Source organism: Notolepis coatsorum (genome assembly GCF_963971535.1).
Source record: "Notolepis coatsorum genome assembly, chromosome: 6".
Lineage (NCBI taxonomy): Eukaryota > Metazoa > Chordata > Actinopteri > Aulopiformes > Paralepididae > Notolepis > Notolepis coatsorum.
In genome coordinates this window covers 108,024,587-108,048,615 of record NC_140170.1, presented here as the reverse complement: position 1 = coordinate 108,048,615, position 24,029 = coordinate 108,024,587, and the positions used below count along the sequence as shown (strand labels likewise).

At 41.9% G+C, this 24,029-nt stretch overlaps 2 protein-coding genes across 3 annotated transcripts in view; one reads left to right on the top strand and one right to left on the bottom strand.

The window, feature by feature from the left end:
• rbck1 (RanBP-type and C3HC4-type zinc finger containing 1) overlaps positions 1-1,132 on the top strand; it is a 164,315-nt gene extending 163,183 nt beyond the window's left edge. For both annotated transcript variants that reach the window (XM_084316510.1, XM_084316512.1), the window contains one exon: positions 23-1,132. In XM_084316510.1, coding sequence (XP_084172636.1) covers positions 23-106 — 84 coding nt within the window. In that variant the 3' untranslated portion in view covers positions 107-1,132. The remainder of the gene's footprint in view (positions 1-22) is intronic.
• Positions 1,133-1,745: 613 nt separating this feature from the next.
• tbc1d20 (TBC1 domain family, member 20) lies at positions 1,746-23,158 on the bottom strand. The gene is made up of 8 exons (XM_084316287.1): positions 22,752-23,158; positions 22,001-22,186; positions 21,753-21,833; positions 18,889-19,075; positions 15,232-15,333; positions 9,235-9,376; positions 6,521-6,699; positions 1,746-4,214 (listed from the first exon to the last, which is right to left on the bottom strand). The coding sequence occupies exons 1-8, from the start codon at positions 22,801-22,803 to the stop codon at positions 3,956-3,958; spliced, it is 1,188 nt and encodes a 395-aa protein (XP_084172413.1). The 5' UTR covers positions 22,804-23,158; the 3' UTR covers positions 1,746-3,955.
• Between the last annotated feature and the right edge of the window lie 871 nt (positions 23,159-24,029).

The window sequence follows — 24,029 nt, the reverse complement described above, 5'->3', positions numbered from 1 at the left end:
ATTTTATGTGTGTTTCTTATAGGGTAGTGGAGACACTTCTGGAGGCTGTAAATGTCGAACTGTCGATAACCAGCTCTGTCACCCCAACTGCCAGAACTGCCACTGAGAAAAATCACTTGTGCATAAACATACACACTCAAGAAACAGACGGCAGGATTTGCTTCCCTCGTGGGATTGGTCAATTTCATTCTGTCTTACTTTTGCCTACAAGAATATTGCATATATATATATTGATTTATTTGGTGTATTTCTACTTTTCTGTACATTGTTGCCACTGATGCACATCTTTCATTGAGGGAACGATCTTGGTATAATGAGTAGCAAAAGGACTTACCGGCTTGGTATAATATCCGCTGCGTTTATCCCAGTGAAACAGTCAAGACAGACCACCAGAGTGACAGGAAACTACAACCCAGTAATCTGTTGTTGTAATTATAACCATGATCATAATTATTATGGATACTTTCTGTAACTGTCCTGCTCGCAGTGTTGGGTCTGGATTGTGACCATATAACCTAATAATAATAATAGACCTTCTCCCTAGCAGCGGACATTGTATGGACGAGTAGAAAAATTTGCCAAACAGACCAACATAACATTATCCAATTACTGGCATATTCTTCTCTCTTTATTTACCCAGGGTAGGTTCACATGAATGCTCTTTTTCAGCAATGTCCTGCTTCACACAGTTACACCATCTCCACTGGTGCAGTTGGGGGTTAAGTGCCTTGCTCAAGGGTACTTCAGCGGTTGGTATTGAGAGACGGGAGTTATTCATTCACTTCACTTTTTCCTGCCAGTCCGGGAGATCGAACCAGCAACCTTCAGGTCACAAGCACGCTTCTCTTAACCTGTAGGCCACCACTGTCTAAGTCAAGGACATGTAAATATTATTTTCTTGGGGGCAGAAATCTTATACAGTATGTAGCTGATTAAGTTCTGTATACGTTATTGCTAATGACCTTTTTTCTGTATAATATACTATACAGAAAATTATATTATGTGAAGGACAATACTATTTTTTAAGTGTTTACATTGGACCAAATGCAGAGTTGTTTAGAAATGCAGAACAAGCACCGTCTGAGCCACTGGATGACTTTGAAGCTGGAATAAATGGGATGAGTACCACTCATGTTGTTATGCGCTTCTCTTTTCCTATTTTGGTCAAGAATTCTTCCATGACAATTTCATGGTAAAAATTTGCTGCTGCGCTCCATTTAATTGTTTTGTTGTTCAGTTGACAGTTTTCCCAAGACTTGACTGAATATAATAACAAAGGGGAACTGACCCATCTCAAACTCTGCCCTCTTTTCTTAATCCTTCAATCACAACGCTGGCTGTCCGAGGAAAGAAACAGTTGTGATTGGAGGGCAGAGTTTGAGATATGCTGTTCTTTTTGTGGGATGCTGCACACAACCGGCCATAGCTCCACATCTATCATTCACACCTACACGTTAATCTGTGTGAAGACTAGAGGGACATATTTTTTTTTATACTCATTCAACTGGAAGAGTGAACCGTTTATTTGCCTGTCAGAAGTAAAGCAGTAAAGCTGAAGACACTGAAAAGCCAGTAAAATCCCCTGCTTTCCACCTGACCTGATCAGAGGAAAGGGCAAATGGTTTTGAAATTGTACTTATTTATATTTTCAAGAACTGGTGTGTGTGCGTCGGCATTTACAATGTTTAAGTCGCATTTCCATTACAAATGCATGTGAACCTATAAGTAAAAACATTGTACTTCTTTAGCTCTAGTTTATTAGCATTCTTCATTAGCAACTTTACATTAGTATCCTGACAGATTCATCATAACAAAATTAACATAAAAGGCAGATAAATCATTTAGTGCAATGAAATCAAAAGACAACCGCTGAGTGCAGATATAATAATGTAATGTAATACTGCTACTGGTATATGACTGTAGAGTATCCTTGACTGTTTCAGGTTGCCCTCATTTCAGTGAATTATTAGATCAAAAATAATTATTAAAAGAAACACCAGGCCATCCACATCACATACTATATTGATTTCAAATGCACCTGATCTGCCTGTGACATGGAAGTGGTTTAACCTTCCCACAAAAGTTCAGTCTATTGATTGCTGTGCCCTGCAATGTAGGTGGCCTGGAACATGACCAATCGTGATTCAGACATTTTAGAACATGGTTTGAAACTGTTCTGCTGAGCTAAACACCAAAATATCACAACCAGTCCATTTATGACATCTCAACACAAAGTGTGCAGAAAAACTGTTTGCAGTGTGTGTTTCTATAAGACATTCAGGTGAGTATGTATTCCGGACACTGGACACCATTGAAATGGATGGACCCCAAATAATGTAACTAGACTGAAGATGCCAACTGGATCACCTCTGCAGTGTAAACCCTGGACATCTGCCACTCCAGTCAGCCAAATTGCTACTTTCTCAAAGAAACCCAATTGTAATTCTGAAAAAAGATGATGATTACCGTATAATGGGTGGAATATATTCAGTGGTCCACAGGCTGGCTTTCTGACATGAGAAAACATCCGATTGGGAATGAGAAAAGCTACTATGTCAGATCTAAAGTGTTGGCTTTGTAAATCCAAACACATTCAGTACAAAAAGTGTTACCCACTGTACTGTGGTTGAACGAACGGTAACCGAGAATTTCAAGTGTTGTTTGCCCCATGTCTGGTATATATATATATATATATATATTAATTTTATTTTTAAACCAGGCCATTGTGTGAGCATGTGAGCTGCTGAACTATAAGGAGATACTTCATCATCAACTTCAGTAAAGCGTAAGGTCATGGTTACTGTAGTTACATGGGGTCACAATACACAGGCACATTTTCAAGGAGCGGCAGCTGAGAAAGTCAGAAAGTTGGCCGCAACTATTTATACATGATTCATTTGTTCTTTTCCAACTCAGGAAACCTGTATTCTTGAAAACAACACTTTCTGTAGCCTGCTGTTCCGATGCAAGGTTTAGCAGTGAAACAAAACATAGACCACATCAGCCTGTCTGGTCAACAACGAGCTGGCTTGGCACAAATAACTAAAGCTAAGTTAATTGTTTAAGGCCTGGTTTCTTGCGCAAATGGCCCGGACAGGAACCACATTTGTGGCAGGACTATATCTGATGGGTGCTCACTGGAGATGAGGTGCCGTTTTTCACTTGGGTCCTGGGCTGCGAGTTTATAAAAAAACGTCTTAAGGTAGAAAATGGATACCAGCGTGTATGTAGGGTAAATGTCCCATCAACAAGACCCTCGGAAATAGCCTGTGTATCATGACCTTTACTTTCATTACTGTAAAATGATAATGACATTAAGAGCTAAACAAACATACAGCAAGAGAATTTTGAAAATCCTCTATTTGGTCTCAGTCCAAATATCAAAGACAGAACAAAATGGGGGATGACCAGCCACACACACGCGCACACACACACCTTTAACCTACTATCACCAACGCAAACACACTCTCTCACTCTTCATTGGCAGCAGTTTCAAGTCTATTGTGACCACCAAGCCTTTGCCTTAATAGCCTAAATCTTTGTGAACTTAACATTTGTTATTAATATCAGATTATCCTATATACATATATAAATTAACTTTGACAACATCATTAATTAACAGCTCTCAGAAATATATCTCTTCACTATTACAGGATGGATCCTTCTTGCCTCAAAACACCAGCAGCTGTTGGAGCCATTCGGGTGGAACTCCTTTGAAGGGAGATATAAAACAAGAGCCCTATATTGTAGCAGTTGTAGCATCCTATGTTAAGGTAGGGTCCTCCTTAGTAGTGTTCAAGTTAGGATGAGGAGTAGGGAGACAACGTCCCATTTAGGGACCCACTCCGTCGCAGTAGAAAAGACCATACAGGTCGAACAGTAAGGGTCAAGGTGTAAAGGTGGGGTCCGTTCGAAGACCGCTATGTTGGGAGTGTGGGGGTCGAGGGGTGAGAGTTCAAGGAAACAGGTCCAGTTTGGGCGCCCACTCCAGGGCAGTGTTGATCACAGCCATAGCCCCTAGAGCCACCGTCAGTCCCATGACGGCCAATCGAATAAAGCGCCTGGCGGCTGACGGTCGGTCCACCGCCACTATAGGGTCCGCCCCAGAGTTCTCCAGAGCCTGCTGTTTGGCCCGGCGGCGGCGGCGCAACACAGAGTCAGGCCGCTGCTGAGTGGAGGCCAGGTCAAAGTCATGGAACGTAGAGGCCGCCGTGCTTCAGAGACAGAGAGAGAGAGAGAGAGAGACAGACAGACAGACAGAGAGAGACAGAGAGACAGACAGAGAGAGATAGAGAGAGAGAGGGACAGAGACAGACAGAGAGAGACAGACGGAGAGACACAGAGAGAGAGACGGAGGGGGAGAGAGAGAGAACAAAGAATGGTAAATGGACTGCATTTATATAGCACTTTTGTCCAAAGCGTGTTACAACTTATGCCTCACATTCACCATGCAAGGTTGCTCATCAGGGGCAGTTAGGGGTTAAGTGTCTTGCTCAAGGACACTTCGACAACCTGCCAAGAGGAGCAGGAACCTTCCAATTACCAGACGACCATTCTACCTCCTGAGCCACGTTTCCCATAAGAAATATACTATAATTATAAGAATATATTATATATATATATATATATATATATATATATATATATATATATATATATATATGAGTAAATAATATATTAGATGACCATTAGACAAACAGAACAACAGGGTTTTCGGCCAAGATATTGTGACAAAGTGGTGTTGGATGTGCCATTGATAATATCAAACCGTATGAGTAGGTTTCTAGATTTCTAGCATTTTCCATTTAAAAAATCCTATACCTTTCGGTTTCAATACTTAAGTTTGATAATATGTACCGATAGCAGCATATAGTTGGTCTAAAGCAGTGGTTCTCAACCTTTTTTGAGGCCCAGGTCCCATAACGCCCCCTATCTGAAGCCCAGGTCGCTTGCCGTGGTAGTAGTCAGTGATACTGGTGTCATTCTGTGTTCAGGCATCCAATGAGTAAATTAATTGCCTACTGCCCCCTTAACAACTTATGCAACAACTTAGTTTCAGTTTCAGTTTCACTTGTAGAGAGGATTTAACTTCATGTGAAGCCGAGACTGAAGAAGACTAGAGAACAGATGACATGTTACACAACAATGGATGGACACAGCAGAGGATTTATCAATATTTTGGATTTAAACAGAAGCAGCAACTGGAGAGGAGCTCAGGTGATCAGTCCAAACGTATGTAGTGCTTTTTTATTTTTTTATCAGCTGTGACTGAGAAAGTCCACAGAGAAAGTCGGCGTGTGTTCTCGACGCGCACGCGGGTGTGTGTGTGTGTGTCTTTCCATTGGTTACCATTATTGGGCGAACAAGAAAACTAAAGAAAACTGTAAAACGTTTCGTAAACTACATTTATAATGACTCAAATGGTGATTTCATTGGATGCTTGTGTGTCTAATTTGTTGATATGTTTATGTGTATGTTTTTTTTTTTTATCCACTTTTTCTCCCATTTTCTATATTTTCTCCCATCCCAATTTCGTATCATCCAATTCAACCCTCCACTGTCACGGACGCTGTTTCTTGCCTCCCACAAGCCGGCTGCAATGTGGACTAAGTCATACATAGCACAAGTCCCCTCCGGTACTTGAGGTAACAGCAGTCGCATCTTTTCACCTGCGCAGCTCGATCTCTCAGTGGCGAGGAGTAACGCGTGGGAGGCTCAAGCTGCCCCCGACACTTCCGGATTCTACTGCGCAGGCGCACCAACCGACCTGTAGGAGTCGCTGTCCACAACGCCCGATCCCCACCCATCAGTTTCCCACCCCCTAATACGGCCAATGTGTATTAGTACGGACGCCCAGCTAAACTGAAAGCAAATGTGGAGCGCTGGGCTCGAACTGACGAGCCCAGCGTCTCCAGCATTTCGTGGCGAGCGCCTTGCCCACTACGCCACGTAGCCGCCCCTGTTTATGTGTATGTTTAAAAAAAATAAAAAATATATATATATAAAAAAAAAAAACTTTAATTACCCTGCTGTGTTACAAACATATAATAATTGGTTTTGTTTTAGGGACACCTAGGCTGTGTAGTAAACGGGAGCGGACTGAGGAGGGGAGAGCCGAGTGCAGAGTGTCAGTGCGCATTGTTAATTTTTTCTGTCCGCTTGTCAGTGTGCCCAAGCAAGCTTCAACGTTTTATTCATCATCTACATTTGGCAATACAACCTTAATATTAAACATTAAAGATCAATGTAAGCCAGTGTAAAGTCAAGTAAAGATATTGAGCATAGATTTGTAAAATGTGCAACCCTAGTTTCATGGTATCAGACGTATTCTTCGTATGGCTGTGCGTACCGCACTGTGAAGCCCGTACCGTAAATTCGAGGGACGAATACACGTACTGTTACACCCCTATGCGATTCACAATCAATTATCTTGGAACTGCAAATGATCAAATGCACACTGGTGTCCCAGAACGGCACGGGAGCCCTGAGGTCAGGGAGTTACTGTCAGAGGGGGTGGTACCTCTCCTGCGTGGCGGCCTCCCGGGCCATTTCAGACGGGGGGAACTGGACGAAGAGGTCTCCTGCTCGGCTGATGAGGGTCTCGTACGGCAGGTCCTGGGGGATCTGAGACAGCAGGTGGTGCACCATGGCCATGTCACACTCGCAGTCCAGAACCTCCTCCTCTCTGTACAGCACGATCTGGAAGACATCAGGGACACACGTACAAAACAACTCTAGTCTTGTAAATGTAACCTATTGATGTCTGCAATGTAAAGCAATTCATAACACTGTTAAGAAAGAGGTATTTCAGTTCATATCATATTATTATTGTACAATAGGGGTGCAACGATACGCAAAAACCACGGTTCGGTACGTACCTCAGTTTTGAAGTCACGGTTCGGTACAGGTTTTCGGTACAGTGGGGGGAAGTTTGGCTTTCCATTTTCCACTCAGGGGTGATGTAGTGTGCAATTACTGTTAAGTAGGGCTGTCAATGAATATTCTATATTCAAATTAATAATTTACTTGTTAAAACAACAACTGCAACCATCGATTTGATTTGGACTCTGAGCAATCTCAAGAATCTCAATACTTCAGATTTTTATTAACTTGTGGAACCTTGAGACAGTTTTATGCAAGCTATGTAAACTACAGCTAGCCTACCTTCTTGTTTATGCTAAAGCTCTTTTGGGAGTTCTAGCGTCAAGAATGTAAGTAGCCTACTTCTACGTTTTTAGCACTTTATTGTAAATCATCCCTCAGGGTAAAACGTTATTGAAGGAAAAGATATCGCTTCATGTTTATTACACCTTGTTCGGAGGTGCGTTGCTGTTTATGAATGTCGTTCCTATATGCCGTAACCTTCATTAATTTGATCTCTCTATAGCACCAATTCCTCCTCACACACTGATAGAGAGAGAGGGTGTGTGTGTGTGTGTAGGTCTTCTAGCTCTGGCTCATGTGCGTTCAAGTTCACCATACTACTATGAGGCTATGCTAAATTACAGGTAATCTAGTGGTGTGTGTGGGTTGAACAAACAACATCCGACCCTTTGCACAAGTTATATTTTGGGAAGGGGTGGAGTTTTGAATAAGATTCTGCATGCAAAAATTTCGCATGTGCGTTCCGTTAGTGGTTAAAGTAACGTTGTATTTGTGTATTCGTTCGGTACATACACAGCGCATACTGAACCAAAGGTCCAGTACTGAAACAGTTCAGTAAAGATACGTGTACCATTACATAGGGGTGTAACGATGCGACCTCACACCAATTAATTTCGATTACGATTATTCAGGCAACGATTCAATGCATCATGAAATATCTTCATTTGACCACGATTCGATTCGATTAATTTTAATTTTCTATCAGTTAATTCCCCCAAAAATTTTGAATAAACAAATGTGGCTGGGGGAACGGATTCACTCAGTATGAATGGACTATAGGTCAATAAAAACAATACACAAAAAAAAAAAAAAAACATTATAAAAATATATACTGGGTATATATATATTGTTTTCCGATTAATTTCGATTATAATCAATTCTAACATTCAAATCTATGCATCGATTCTAAAACATTAGAATCGATGCATTTCGATTAATCGATGCATCGTTACACCCCTACCATTACACCCTTATTGTACATGTATACATACAGTACATACACACACACATACACACACACACACACACACAATCACTCACTCTGTAAAGGACATTCTCTGGCCATCTCTCCTCCAAGTGACCAGAGGTCTTGGCATGACTAGCAGTAGCCTATTTTGGCCACAGCTCTCGTGACACAGAACTTAGTCACACAATAAGCAAACTTTTCACTGTTTCTAATTGCATAAGCCTCACTGGCTTTTACTGTTCCATTCACACAGCCAGGGTGCCCCTTAATATAGCACGTCTATGTATAGACCTTTTCAATGGAATTGCTTTGCTAGGGAACAGCTTTGGTCAAAGTTTATTTCCTGTCAGCTATTGTATCATTTAGCAAAAGGAAATAAACTTCGACCGCTCTAGAATGTTTGTTTGGAATGTTTGCTCTGTAGCATCGCTTTTGTATGGGCTTGCTAGTAACGTATCTTTTTCTTGTTCTGTTCATTTGCTACAAACCCAACGTATTTCCAAACAGCACTACAGTTTATTTTTTCAATGAAAACCAGTCGCAGGAAAAACTATTTCCAGAAACAACAGAGCTAAGCGGCAACGGAGGTTGGGAAGCTGTGTGTGTGTGTGTGTGTGTGTGTGTGTGTGTGTGTGTGTGTGTGTGTGTGTGTGTGTGTGTGTGTGTGTGTGTGTGTGTAGCGCCTAGTATTATGTGTGGAGTGAGAAAAATAGAGGTGGAATGGATTGTATAATAAAATGATGAGTAGAATCCAGGTAATAAAGAAGGAATTCACCAAAGCTGGACAATAGATGGACATTGCAAGGGTCATACGTTATGTTTACTTTACCGAGACCCTCACCCTTTACAGACCCCCATCTGCACCTTTGATTACACTGTTTACTTTCTCATATTCAGAGTTAGTTTACAGTTTATTTTTTTTTCTCATTTTTTATATTCAGATCAAACTTGATTGCCTATATTTATGTCTTTGTACTATTACTATACCTCCCCTCCCCCCTCCCACATGCTGCTATGACATCAATAAATGAATATCTTATCTTATTTAGCTTAGACCAGAGCAGCTAGGGTATAGAAGGTAGGTAATACTCTATGGAACTTACCACTGCAGCAAAGTAGATGGGCATCAGCGGGTGGCAGGCGAGGAAGAAGTCGTACAACCGCACCACATGTCTGAAGTCTGACAGGACGTGACCGAACCATGTGATCAGCCAACTGAGGGCAAATATGGTTCCCACCTCCGCCCTGAGAGAGAGAGAGAGAGAGAGAGAATATCACAGAGATCAATTTACACTGAAAACCACAAGGAGCTACGACTATCCCTTATGAAGACAAAACAAGTGCGCTCGCATGTTATAGGTGCTCGGAAGGGTGTGCAGTTCAGGAGTAGATGGAGGATTCTGTTGCAACTTGGCAGTGTGATTCATCAGATAGTTGAAGACCACAGTGGTTATTAGGGTTGGGTACCGTTCACATTTGAACCGATACCGATACCTGTGAAACGGTACCGGTTTTCTGTACTTTCGTCTAAAAAAATGTCATCTACCTACCTCAGTTGTAGAAAATGAGTCCAAATTATTTATTATCATTATTATTTATTTAGAACAATGTTAATATATATATATATAATATTGCAGCGAGCGTCGTCTGCATCTAGCTTTGTAATGTGTAACCACACTTGCGACCGTTTTCGGCTTGCCATTGCCCCAACTGCTTTGTTGTTGAATCAAGTAAAATCCTAGGTAAGCAACACAAATCTGTTCAGTACTCTAGATTTCCAGCCATCTCCTCTACAAGTTGGGATATGAGTACTTTCTTGTGCGCTTTTTAATAAAATATTCTCTTCAAATTAAAGAATCACTCCCAAGGTCAAGTAATATAAGTTTAATCTGTATGTCCAGTAGCACCCGAGAGAGACTCAGGTGCATGTTAGCCCAGCTTAGCACAAGGACTGGAAGCAGTAGCTAGCCTAGATCCGTAAAGTAAGGCTGGGTATAGGGATATGCATACCAGGATTTTCAGAGACTATGGGGGGTGAACCTCCGACCCTCTAGGGGGGTCCGGGGGCATTTTTTTTTTACATTTTAAAGTTAAATGCATCAATCTGGTGCACTTTGAGAGCAAGATAAAGAGGCTAGATCTATGATGAACTTTGTGCTCAAAACACAAAATCGACTAGAAATGCTTCCCAATCCTCTCCTCGGAAGCACCCCAGCCGTTCAATGTATTTGTTCAATTCCACCACCAGCACACCTGATTCAACTTAACTAGCCCTTTATTAGTTGAATCAAGGTGTGCTGGTGGTGGAATTTACCAAATACATGGAACGGCTGGGGTGTCTCGAGGAGAGGTTTGGGAACCACTGGACTAGAGCATACATTTGAGCCATCAAAGAAATTAAGCAAAAGTGGTTACCTGTGTTGAACTGGTTTATTTTTTTGAAAATAAAAGAATATAGTGGATTACTATTACGACTACTACTGATACATCCCTATTGGCAAACTGTATATAAAAAAAAAAAAAAATAAATAAAATGGTTCATTATACAACTGTGGCGAGACTAATTGCGGGACGCCACAGTCTAGGTAATTAATGGGAAACCCTGCCGGTTATTTTATTTATCTTTTGCTTAACATGGTTCCAAGTGGTCTGCCATGCACACAATCAGCCCATTTCACATTCTAATTATCTCTCTCTCACGACAAAAGAGGTTACCAGATGACATCTGTACAAGGCTACACACACAGCGATCATCCATGAGTTAAAAATGCTTGCATGTTAGCTAACTACAGAAATACAGTGCCCCTTCATGACAACTGTAATTTATTCATCATTAGTAGCAAAACCGACTGAAACTCATGTCCACAGTACAGTAGACTCCAGGCGGAGACAGATTGTGAAAATGATGAGGCAGGCACTCTCACTTCCAAAACAAATGCCATGTGCAGCGCTTATATCCGTATTAATCAACACTACTCAGAGAATGGCAATAAAAAGTGTGAATATCATTTTGTTAATTTGGCTGAAACGGCCCACAAAACAGCCATGGAGCCATCGGTCTCTTTCTGCTTCATAACGTTATTCCCAGGGTCTTTCTTGGCCAGTATTATACAATGGGGGAAATAAGTATTGAACACATCAGCATTTTGTCCCATAAATATATTTCCAATGTGGCCATTCAAGTGAAATTTTCACCAGACTTTGGTATTAACTCAGGGAATCCAGACAAAATCTAAACATTAAAGTCCATACATAAATAAAGTTACCGGTATGTGTCATAAAGTGGAATGACATAGGAAAAAAGTATTGAACACACTAACTGAAATTAATTCAATACTTAGTGGAGAAGCCTTTGTTTGTAATGACAGCTCCAAGGATGCTTTCTGTATGATGTAACTAATCACCCGCAGTATTCAGGTGTGATTTTGGCCCATTCCTCTACACAGATTGTCTTTAAATCTTGAAGATTGTGGAGGGGCCTCTTGTGAATCTGGATCTTCAGATGCTTCCACAAATGTTCAATTGGGTTTACGTCAGGTGATTGACTGGGCCATTCCAACAAGTTGATTTTCTTTCTCTGAAATCAACTGCAAGTTTCCTTTGCTGTATGCTTTGGATTGTTGTCATGGTGGAAGGTCCACCCACGTGTCATCCTCGGCATCCTGGTGGATGGCAGCAGGTTCATCTCAAGAATCTCTCTGTACATGGCTCCATTCATTGTTCCTTCAATGATATTATGAAGTCTGCCAGTACCAGGAGAGGAGAAGCAGCCCCACACCATGATACTTCCACCTCCAAACTTCACTGTTGGTAGTGTTATTCGGGTAATGTGCACTGCCATTTCTCCTCCAAACATGGTGTGTTGTGTGACAGCCAGAAAATTACATTTTAGTCTCATCTCACCAGAGTACATGCTCCCAGTAATTCACTGGCTTGTCCAAATGTTGTTAGGCAAACTTTAAACAAGCTTCAACATGTCTTTTTTTCAGTAGTGGAGTCGTGCGGGCTGAGCGCGCACAGAGGCCATGGCGGTGGAGTGCATTGCATACGGTCCTTTCTGTCACAGTTGTACCTGCTGCCTCCAAGTCTTTCTGGAGCTCTTTCCTAGTGGTCCATGGCTCTCTGGAGCTCTTCTAACTATCCTTCTGACTCCCTGATCAGAAATGTTGCGAGGAGCACCTGTGCATGGCCGGTTGATGATGGAGTGATGTTGCTTCCACTTATGGATAATGCCCCCAATGGTGCTTACTTGAAGATTCTGAAGTTGTGAAATACATCTTTATCCAATTCTATTTGCATGATTTGCAACAATCTGTTTGTGAAGGTCATGAGAGCTCTTTGCTTTTACCTATCATTTGATGTTTCTTGTGTGGCATCTTGGTAACAAAAAAACATTTTATAGCCCATCAATATATTCTAACCCAGTTGACATTATTAGCACAGATAGGAGTTGCCTCCTAATTCGTTTTGGTTTTCAGCTAGTTCCTTGCCTTTCCTTGCTGTGGTGTACTGCTTTTTCTTAGTGTGTCCAATACTTTTTTTCCTGTTTCATTCCACTTTATTACACATAACTTTATTTACATATGGACTTTAATGTTTAGATTTATTGTCTGGATTTCTTGAGTTAATACCAAAGTCTGGTGAAAACTTCACTTGAATGGCCACATTGGAAATATATTTACGGGACAAAATGCTGATGTGTTCAATACTTATTTCCCCCATTGTATGTCCTTTCATAATCCATGACCAGCCAGTCCTTTGATAAAAAAGACTTTGGCCAGCAAAGGACTCGTTTGAAGTCTTTTTTACATTTCGCCAGTTTTCCACCTACTTCACACAGTTTACAGTAGGCTAACGTTACTTAACACTTTGAGTGCCAGCAGGGGGCGCCAGAAATAGCGCTTGAGTGCCAGCGTCCACTTCAATGATAGAGCTCTCATATTTGCGAACGCATAAACTACATCTTAAATTATGGCTGTGTATAATCTGGCCGTCGCTTATCAATGACTTGTTTGCAGTCAACATTGTCGAAACGGATTGTTTGTTTTTTTTAAATCGGTTCATTTCCGTTTTATACCATTTTGAAAAACTAGTTTTTTGAAAGTTTCAGGAAAATATAAAGATTCTGTGATAAACACCCTTTACTGGAATATTCTGAAATGCACAAAAAACATTGTAATTTATCAGCCTATTTATGAATCGTTTTCAAATAAACGCTAGATTATCGATAGTATGTGTACTTATGCACGCTATAGAAGCGGGCTGAAAAATAAATCATCTCATTCCCTGATCAGCACACACACACACACACACACATAGGGCACACGTTGATATCTCTGTGAAAAAAGCTCTAATTATCCTAAGACTGGTAAAATTGATTCCTTACCTCAGATCAGATGTTCTCCAAAAAGATTATTCCAATTCCTGATCGCGTTTATTGATCCAACGCTGGGTACTGGAAATATGTATTCCATGCTGTTCTGGGGCTCGGCAATGAATCGGGTGACTTGCCTGAGAAGTAAAATGAGGAAGCAGGATTTTTTCCAAAGGGGTGCAGTACCACAGGGAGACAATAGGGGGCGGTATTTTCCCAATGGAGCTCAGAGAGTTTGCAGCACTAACGCGAGGCTAGATTGATGAAATATGAATTCAAATCGCTAATAAAAAAACGAGATCTATCGTCGTTGGCACTCAGTGTTCATTTATCTTCCCCATTGACAGTTTAATAGACAGGCACAACTCAACTCAAGGACTAAACAGAGGCAGGTGCACGCTAGTAGAAGGAAATCTTTTCTGGGGCGGCAATAAAAATGCTTGTTTAGACTAAATAATTTACTCTGCTCTAAATCAAAGTCTAAACATAGACGCATCTCATGTGTTCACTGTATTTAAAATGTTTACCCATTCACCCTATAACATTAATACAAAACAATATATAGAAAATGTGAATTAACACCATTAACACTTTGAGTGCCAGCAGGGGGCGCCAGAAATAGCGCTTGAGTGCCAGCGCTGTAGTCAATGGGAGGGCGAGCCGAGCACATTGTGAACGCATAAACTATATCTTAAATTATGCTTATGTGTCAAATACGCCCGTCGCTTATCAATGACTTGTTTGCAGTCAACATTGTCGAAACGGATTTTTTTTTTTAATCGTTACATTTCCGTTTGATACCATTTTGAAAAACGCTTTTTTTTTTTAAACTTCCAGATTTATTTTTTTTAAAGATTCTGCAGGAATCGCGCTTTACTGGAATACACAAAACACGTTGTCATTTTTCGGCCCATTTATGAATAGTTTTCAAATAAACGCTAGATTATCGATAGTATATGTGTACTTATGCACGCTAGAGAAGCGGGCTGAAAAATCGATTATCTTATTTCCTGATCAGCACACACACACACATATGGGACACGCTGAGATATAGGTGAAAACAGCTCCGATTATCCCAAGACTGGTAAAATAGATTCCTTACCTCAGATCAGATCAGATGTTCTCCAAAAATATTATTCCAATTCCTGATCGCGATTCCAAATATTGATCGCGTTTATTGATCCAAAGCTGGGTACTGGAAACATATATTCCACGCTGTTCTGAGGGTGGGCAATGACTGGGATCGTCTCCGGTTACATGCCTGACAAGTAAAATGTGGATTCTGACTCTTTTTTTGTAAAAAAAATAAAAATAAAAAAAATTGAAAACCGATATATATTTTTTTTTTTAAGATTTCTTTTTTAGCGTTTACCGCTTTTTGCTACTGGGCAGTCCAGTAGAGAGAGAGAGAGGAGGAACGGGAGACAGAGTGGGGGGGAAGACATTCGGCAAATAACGACAGGTCCGGGAATTGAACCCGGGTCGGCCGTGCCGCGACTCAGCGCGCTATGTGGTTCGCCACTGGGGCGCCCCTCGATATAACATTTTAATGCCAATATCGGCCGATAATATTGGTAGGCCGATAATATCGGACATCCCTAGTATTGGTCAAATTGCTTCAATACTATTGAGTATCAAAAAATGCTGTCATATAGAAATATGATTCATATTGATTCCCAAATACAGACAATGTGACTCGTTAGTGAAACTGCAGACAGAAGCTTACTGCTGCATGAAGTCATGCACGTCTGGGTTGACCCTCTCTATGATAGGCATCAGATAGTTGAGGATGTGTTTGGTGTTGTCCATGGTGGGATCCATGAAGTCCCTGAGAGAGAGAAGAGAGAGGGGTTGAGGTAAGGGGGCCACAACGCATAATTTAGGATGCAGTATTACAAGTACTACGGTAAACAGCAAACAAACAAATCAGCATTCTAGATATGATTCCCTGTCAGCTGTTGATACAACTAGAATAAGTAGAGGACGGGTCACAGCGCCAATGCTCTCACAGAAGTTGCTGCCCTGGGAGACAACGCTACTTCTCTCAATGTGTTTCGTCTCCCAGTGGTTTCAAGTTTCAAGTTTCAAGTTTCTTTAATAGTTGTCATACAGAAGTACAGAATACTTTCATACAAAATGCTTCTTACTGTTACGCTCCAGAGACTGTGCTAGACAAGATAGTATCAAATAACATAGTATAGCATGTAATTTAGAAGAAGAAAATGAGGTCACAGTGTTCGGTATAGACATATGTACAATGTTCTGAGTTACCATATAATATACAATACTATGCAGTGTACTAATGTACAGTACTATATAGTGCAAAGCAGAAATGGTGACAGGGAAACTCTATTTGAACATGTCTATGACGACACTGACCCATCCTGTTCTTATTAAAGGTCCCATGTTTTGCTATTCCTTTCACTATTTGGGCAATGTTACACAATTCCTGGCTGTGAGTCTATGGAACACATCTGTAAGTTATTTTCTTTTTTTATTCATTGTTTTGTATTTCTAATCAAGTACTCTAAAGCAGCATTTTTCCACTTCAAGATTTCAAGCTGTTTTGGGCTGGGCTCTGCCCATAAGCGCTTTAAGTGACAGTCACCCCAGTCTGCACTGACAGACAGAGAGAGACTGGGGGGGATACTAATTATTTCGCCGCGGGGGGCATAATCCCACAGGACAATGCATTGGTAACTTGTTTCAAATGACAATATATACCCGTGAATATTATTGCACGGATCGGAATACGGGCGCAATGATATTTTGCAGCAGGTTGACAGTGATATGCGAGTGCTCACGATGGCATGTGTGTGTTTCCCCGCACGCGCAGTCGGGAGTGTGTGTCTGTGTGTGGGGTTCTCTCTCTCTCTCTCTCTCTCGCCACGTCAACCCGTTTGAGGAAGTGTCAGTATTTCCACTCGCTCCGTTGTTGAGCGAATGGTTGAGTGTGGCTACAACCATAGAGGGGGCGTTAGTTATGCAGATGAGAATTCTTGGACGTCACAGGTACGCGGAATTCAGAATAGCTTAGTTCAGTGAGGGAGGATCTCGTGAACTCGAGACTGGACTGATGAGCCAAAATGAGAATTAGAGACACAGACCCCATTGATACAACCCCACATTGCTAGAAAACAATGCTAAACACTGGAAAAGGCCATTTATAAGACACAGGACCTTTAAATTGTATCCTGGCTAGGGGCGGCGTAGCGGAGATTGCGCTCGTCACCAATGCAAGAGACTCCGGTCTCGACTCCCCGAGTCAGCATTGCCTGCGGCTTGGGCCAGTCGTCATACTATCTCAATTGGCAGAGGTAGCGGATGGAAAGTCGATGGGTGTGGATTGCACGTTGTGGACAGCGACTCCTACAGGTCGGTTGGGTGACGCCTGTACAGCAGAGACAGGAAGTATCGGGGCAGCGTAAGCCTCCCACAAGTTACTCCTCGCCACTGAGAGTCCGCGCTGTCTGGTGAAAAGATGCGACAGGCTGCCTCCTCGTGTACCGGAGGGGACACGTGATGCAATCTATCCTCACTACAGCCGACCAGTGGGAGGCATAGTCTAGCAACGTTCAAGCCAGGGGAGGGGAGAATTGAAGGGGAGAATTGAAGGGGGGAATTGGCGATACGAAATTGGGATGGGAGAAAAATAGAAAAAAAATAAGGAGAAAAAGTGGATCAAAAAGAAATTGTATCCTGGCGGTTTACTAGCAACACAGACATTCCACTGAAACAGTCTATAGTCATGATTGCCATCATAATGTACAGAACCGTGGCGGCACGGTGGTGTAGTGGTTAACACTGTCGCCTCACAGCAAGAAGGTCCAGGGTTCGATTCCCGCTTGGGGACCAGGTTTCCATGATGCCAGGTACCCAGGTGGGGTATCTCCCAGGCCTTTCTGTGTGGAGTTTGCATGTTCTCCCCGTGCTCGCAAGGGTCCCCCCCCCCCCCCCCCCCCGATAAGATAAACCCAATGGAAAAACATGCACAACAACAGATCGCTAACGCTGTGGCATCCTTGACGAAGACGGACAGGAGCACTTGGATTGGTCCCAGGGGCGCGGCTCACGTTGACGCCCTATGTGCTCCCGGCTGCCCATGGGGGGGCAGGACGGACGACGGGATGGGTTAGGCGCAGAGCCTCCATCGCATCGGCGACTGAGGAAAGTGTGTGTGTGTATCCCGGTATGTGTGCCGCTCCAATTGCATGTCCAGTTTGTTGCATGCCGATTAAAGACCCCCTAAAGAGGTCCTGCATTATTATTAACTCAAAGCCATTTCCATAGAGTTAAATGCAATTTCTATTATAAGTCAATATCTAGTCAAAGAAAATGCCTAAAAAGGTTCTGTGTACTTCTAATTAGAAGTAAAAATCCACAAGTCAGGTTGTTCCCTTTACCTAATCCTAAAACAGAGCCTCATTTATGAGTACTGTGGCTCCAAGCAATTAGACGTGAGGATGTGTCAGGAAAACATATTTTTCTACAGTCTATGGTGTGAGACAAAAACAATTAGACACTGCCTGGTTTTGGCCTGATTCTGCGTGTGACTACGGTAGATAGATTAGCCAGGCTGTAGGGCTGAATGATTAATCGTTTTTAAATCGAAATTTGAAATGATGCAATTAGCAAATCACAAAAAAAATAACAGGAAGTCCCATTGAGATACAAGATCTCCTTTGCAATTCGTTGTTATTGTTGTAGGAACGGTTTGGGAGAGGGAGGTAAGGGTTTTTAGATTGTGTGTTGTGAAGTTTAGACTTCAGAGAGGGAGAGGAAAGTACAGAAAAAAGGTGCCGTTGGGTACCGGTATCGATTCCCAGGTAAAAATAAACATTTTCAGGCTCGGTGTCCCGAACAGACCCACCGCGTAGGCCAGATGCAAGCCGCATTTTACAATAAACCTGTGGGGCTGCTTAAAATAATTATAATTATAATCGCAATATCGGTCAGAAAAATCGTGCAGCCCTACCAGGCTGTACAGAGGAGTCTAAGTATCGTTCTATTGAGCCCATTTTCATTCATATAACTTGAGGTGAGAAGTCAAGGGACCCCTTTGAAAATGGCCATGCCCATGGCATTTTCCTCCCATCAAATATAAACTAGCTTAACTTTAACTTTGGAGAAAAATCTACTCCATTTGCCAGTAAGCTAGCATGATGACATGGCCTTGGATATGGTTATAAACATGTCAAGACTAAAGAGCTTTCTTTTTTGCTATAACCCACAGAACAAATAGTTAAATGCAATAAGTAGCCTAAAAAGTTAAGTGTTAGGCAGAGCTAATAGTTTGCCAATGGGTAACCAATGGCAATTGGCAACATCATTCTCTGTCCCCCAAATGGTAGGAGTTTCCAGCCGCCAAAACGCTGACTGGTACCTGAGGTGATGCGTAGACAGCTTCTCCACAAGGGCGGTTGCTAGGCGCTCTCCCAGGACCAATAGGAAGGTGACTACAATGTCATGGTAACCCTGGTAATAGTGCAGCTGGGGGTTCCGTATTAGAACTCTGAGAATGATGTCAGTCAGCTCCTCCTGAAGACCCTCCCTCTGCTCATCTGGCATACCTGCAAAGACCAGAAAACAAGAGTCAAAAACTCTTCTAATACCAGTCTCACCTTTCATCAACCAATGTTACCTAACCAGATTACCTAAATCTAACCCTTATATGCTATGAGAAAGAATATAAAAAGAAACAGCAAAAGACTCAAACATAGGGGCTCAGCTATTCAGTACCAGTTTGTCGACAACAATGCAATTTCCCAATGGGGATAATAAAGTTATCTTATCACTCTCATCTCTTATTTAGCAGAAAAGACTGATCTGTTCCATTACGTTTCTCACTACATGCATGTCCTGTAATCTCTGTGTGTTAACATCAATAAATACAGGATGAGATTTGAACCTTTGGAGTGAAGGATCAAGGGTCGTGTTCCAACTAATCTCCTGTATCACACGTCATCTCCTAGAACTAGAATGGCTGACATGCTTCATCCAAAGAAATTCCTTGGAGGGATTCACTCTCACGGCATTTTAACTTGTGGCGCTCTAGCGGGAACACATCCAATAATTCATTGCTGCGACTTGGACTCAGCTCTTGTCATAGTATCAAATTCCTTTGGAAGTTTTGACCGAAAACGTATATTTAATAAAACATCTCCAATATTTCCATGAGGTTCACGTGGACCATATTCCATGAACACGACACAGACAGATAGTAATCACAGCAGCACGAAACGTGTGAAACATTATGCTAACAAACATGGTGAGGGGCAATAGGGCAATTTACGCACCTAGCTCCTCAACGGAGGTTTTCGTGCGTTTCGTGCTGCTGTGATTGCCATCCCCATCACGTTCGCAGAATGTGGTCCATGTGAATCTCGTGGGAAAGTGGAGATATTTTATTAAATATACGTTTTCGGTCAAAACTTCCAAAGGAATTTGATACTATATGACAAGAGCTGAGTCCCAAGTCGCAACAATGAATTATTGGGCGAGTACGCACAGAACGCAACAAATTTTTATTCTGTGTGAATCCCTATAAGGAATTGCATGCAATGTATGAAATATCAGCCATTCTAGGGCTAGTTCTCTCCAAGAGGCCTGAAAGCATTCTTGACAAAAAGTTGGTTAGAGAGGTAGCGACACTGTGGGGCTTAGTCACATTAAGTCAATATCATTTTCCTTGGGCGGAGCAGATCAGAAAAACAAACAAGCTGCCTTTTCTGGGGCAGGAGCATTATATAAAAAACAATATTTGAACTCGGGGCGCTCAAATTTCATCTGACGGTTCCCATCGACACAATGGAGGCCTTGTGCTTAGAAACAAAGGTTGCTATGTATGTGCAAACAACGGTTGCTATGCATTGATATAATATATCAACAAATATTTTATAAATTGGTGTCTTACAACTGGATCTTGTAAACAAGTCACAGTGAAACAGTAATATCATGCTTTTCCAGTGCGGGGTAACTGTACATTGGATTATCGATGAAACCTTACTTGGTCCCCAGAAGAGGGTCTTGTGTATTATTGGGTTAGGACATTTACTGTACATTGTACAGCCCTGTTTCCACCTAAATTACCCTGAACCTTTGGTCCCAGGGACTACATTTCACAGAAGTATACTGTTCCTTCAGTAGTGTACATTGTTGTCCTTGTTTCTACCACAGTGTAAAGATCTGCGAAGATTAGGCTAATTAGTCCGCTAATGTATGAAAAAGGTCTCTAAGCATTCAAGTCACTAGAAGGACAATTTTCTTTGATCAGATCTTCGTGATCACAGTTAAATGAACAACAGACCAATGTTCCCTGCAGACTCTTTTGCCAGCACTTTGAACTGCAACCTCTGTATGAAAAGTGCTATACAAATAAAGTTATTATTATTATTATATACTGGTCCTCACATTGAACAGGAATGTGCAACAGAAAGCACAATGCACTGGCAACTCTGATGATTCGTATTTCCAATGGGGCTTCATAGATTGTTTGGAGTGCAATCTTCTCTGCACCCGAGTTGGGTTCCAAACTCTGCATCATTGCCATGCGGTTGTTGTTGAATTATTGGCTCTTTTCATCTCGAGGAATAGGCTTGCATTTAATTTTCAATCCGCTATGAAATGAAAGTGACGCCACGTATTAGTCTTATCCTACTTTATCCCTATCGATGCTGCATTTTGGAAATACGTCACCTATAATCACAACCTGCTCATGGTGGCCTAGTAATAGGAAAAGCCTTCACCTGCTTAGCTTACATAATCTTTTCTGGAAAAGTTTATTGATTTTGTGCATAGATCACTCGATTTATGAGCTTATAATACGCATTTCACGTCCATATTTCCTGGTTGATAAGCAGATGACGTTGGTGAATTGGACGTTAAATGTCTCATTAAATACTTAAGCTTCAAACATAGGACTGTTCTGGGGGCACAATATTGATGTAACTAAAAACTTGCTGGGGGAAATGTTTTTAACGTATAGGTATATCAATGAATTGTTTGTGCTGCAGATTTATTTTTAAATGCTGGTTGAAATAAAATGCTGCGAATACTCGACCATTCAGATTGTTCAGCGCAGCAAGCAACACCCCAAACGTTCCTGCATTTCAGAAAGGTCCTTCCCCCTTTTTGGGGGGTAAAATTATGTCCCCGGAACTTCTGTTAGACCCTTTGAGTTCCTCAAAACGTCCCTAGTCCCTGGGGAAGGTGTCTGTGGTCGAAATGGGGCTTTAGACTTCAACTCACCTGGGGGGAACCTCCGTAGGGAGCGCTGGACATCCAATAGCACCTGGTTGTAATCCTTGTTGTTCTCCCGTTCTACCGTTTCTGAACAGGACATCACACCGTTAGTACAGCGGTCTGCAAAGTGCCTATGTGTGCGTTTATCTGTAGGCAAGTGTCAATGAAGCTAACCATCCACTGAGATGCTTAGTCTGCTAGGTCTGTCTAGTAACTAACTGCATGTGTAATGTAATGTATGCATGTATGTGTACCTGGCTCCTGTTCCAGGATGTGTGGGGGGACGTTGAGGAGACGAGGCCAGACTTGACAGCGGATCTCATCGGTCAGCAGTCCTCCCTCACTGATGGCCATCCTCCTCAACGCTGCTACATCCACTGGACACACACTCAGGGCCTGTTTTATGTCTGCAGCTTTCCTCTTCCTCCTCGAATCCCAGTCTGAGATACAAACACACACACAGCTTATTAATTAAGCCACTAACAAAAAGAAAATTTACCTATAAAAAACAGTAGCTTGTAATAGAGCTAGGTTAGCGTTCACTAACCTTGATAAACAATAGCAGGTAACGTTAGTAGATTGATTGAAAACTTTATTAACAGATTGCAGAATGGGTACAATACAGTACAGCTCAATACACACAATTGTTAAGGGGATGCAGACCAGAGAAAGACTTTCGTCTTGTTTACATCAGGGTCCCCCATTTTCAATTCATCAGGACATATATGACATACAGATAGACAGTACTGCTACATCTATACATTTATGACATACCAGATTTGCAAATACAGTACTGTTTGTGATACAAAAAGAGTCAAGAAAAGGGAGTATATACATTTGACGTAGAAACTGTACATTGTGACGTAGAAACTGATAATGTTTCTACACGAGGCATATCAGAAATCCTGGCTCTAATGCTAAATTAGCTTTTTAGCCAGATTGACCTGTAAATTGCTCTAGCTAGATAGCTGTCACAGTTAGCTCTAACAGTCAACGTTAACTTACCTTGCTTTCCATTCAGTGGTGATGATGCACCAACACTTCTGGATTTCTTCATCTTGTGTGCTCTCCTTGGCGTTCGTTAACGATTAGCTAACGGTACAATCTAGCCATCGTTCTTTATGTGGCTAGCTAGGTGCCAACAGTCTATGGTGCCAACTAATGGCTAGCTAGCTAGCAAGGCCACTCATAAACACAACCAGGACGTTGCGGGAGGGCTAACAGGCTAGCTAGCTAGTAATGTTAGTTTGTGAGCTACGTCGTCGTTTCGAAACTGCCCGTTGCAATAACATAGCTGTCGTTGATCCGACTGCTGTCAATTTAGTCATGAATCCTCAACCAAGACGTTACAAAAACGACCGAAAGTTGTCCACCTGGCTGCCTTACATGTTGACTGTTGTCAGACTACACACCGTCCGACCGAATGATGACGTTGAATGATGCTGGCTGGGTGGTGCTCCAGTGACCTGTGTCAGAAATAGCCTTGAAAGCTCAAGAGGAAGCCTGGCAAGATGAATTTTGGGCCCGAGTGTTATGATCTTACTTGATATCTTCTGAGCTCTGACTATGGCTACGTTCAGGCTGCAGGCAATAGTGGCCAAAATAAATTAAAAAGTTTGCTCATATGTGACTCAGATGATCTGTTTTTTCATGACAGCACAAACCACGTGGAATCAGATCTTTTCAATTCTGATTTGAGCCACTTTCATAACATATTATGTGATCCTAAATCAGATAGGCTATAGGTCTGATTTTGTGCTCAGTCTGAACAGGCATGTTTATTTGTTTCTTTATTTTTATTTATTTATTTATTTATTTATTATTGCACCTTTGTTTACACTGTCAAGTCTGTCATGCAGGAACATGACCAGAATCTGATATTGGCCACATTTAAAACATAATGTGAACAGCCAAACAAAAAAAAACTGATCCGAGCAATAATTCAGAATTGAGCACTAAGGCTTGCAGGATCTCTCTGATCCCATCATGTATGAGGTCTGGATCCACCATCTTACTTGATCTCTTCTGAGCTCTATGACTACCTCTAGCCTCTAGATTAAAGCTATCCCTATGTAGCATCCTGAATATTCCTGTTCCTTTTGATATCTCGCCCGGGCCGGACTACTAATGATGGAGGCGCTCCTCTTTCTCCGGCTTCGATATGGATCACTAACATGACATTGCCAGCAGGGGGCAGTGGTGGCAGTGGTGGCAGGTGGAGCGGAGGAGAGAGAAGCAACGAGCAAGAGATGATTACCTGGAGGGCGGAACACAGGAAGTTCT

Bases quoted from the DNA above. Each gene is read 5' to 3' on its own strand.
- tbc1d20 (XM_084316287.1), bottom strand. From the start codon at position 22,803: ATGAAGAAATCCAGAAGTGTTGGTGCATCATCACCACTGAATGGAAAG. The intron at 19,076-21,752 runs GTGAGTTGAAGT...TGGTCTTTGCAG, and splicing joins CCTACGGAGGTTCCCCCCAG to GTATGCCAGATGAGCAGAGG. The intron at 9,377-15,231 runs GTAAGCTTCTGT...TCTCTCTCTCAG, and splicing joins GTGCATGACTTCATGCAGCA to GGCGGAGGTGGGAACCATAT.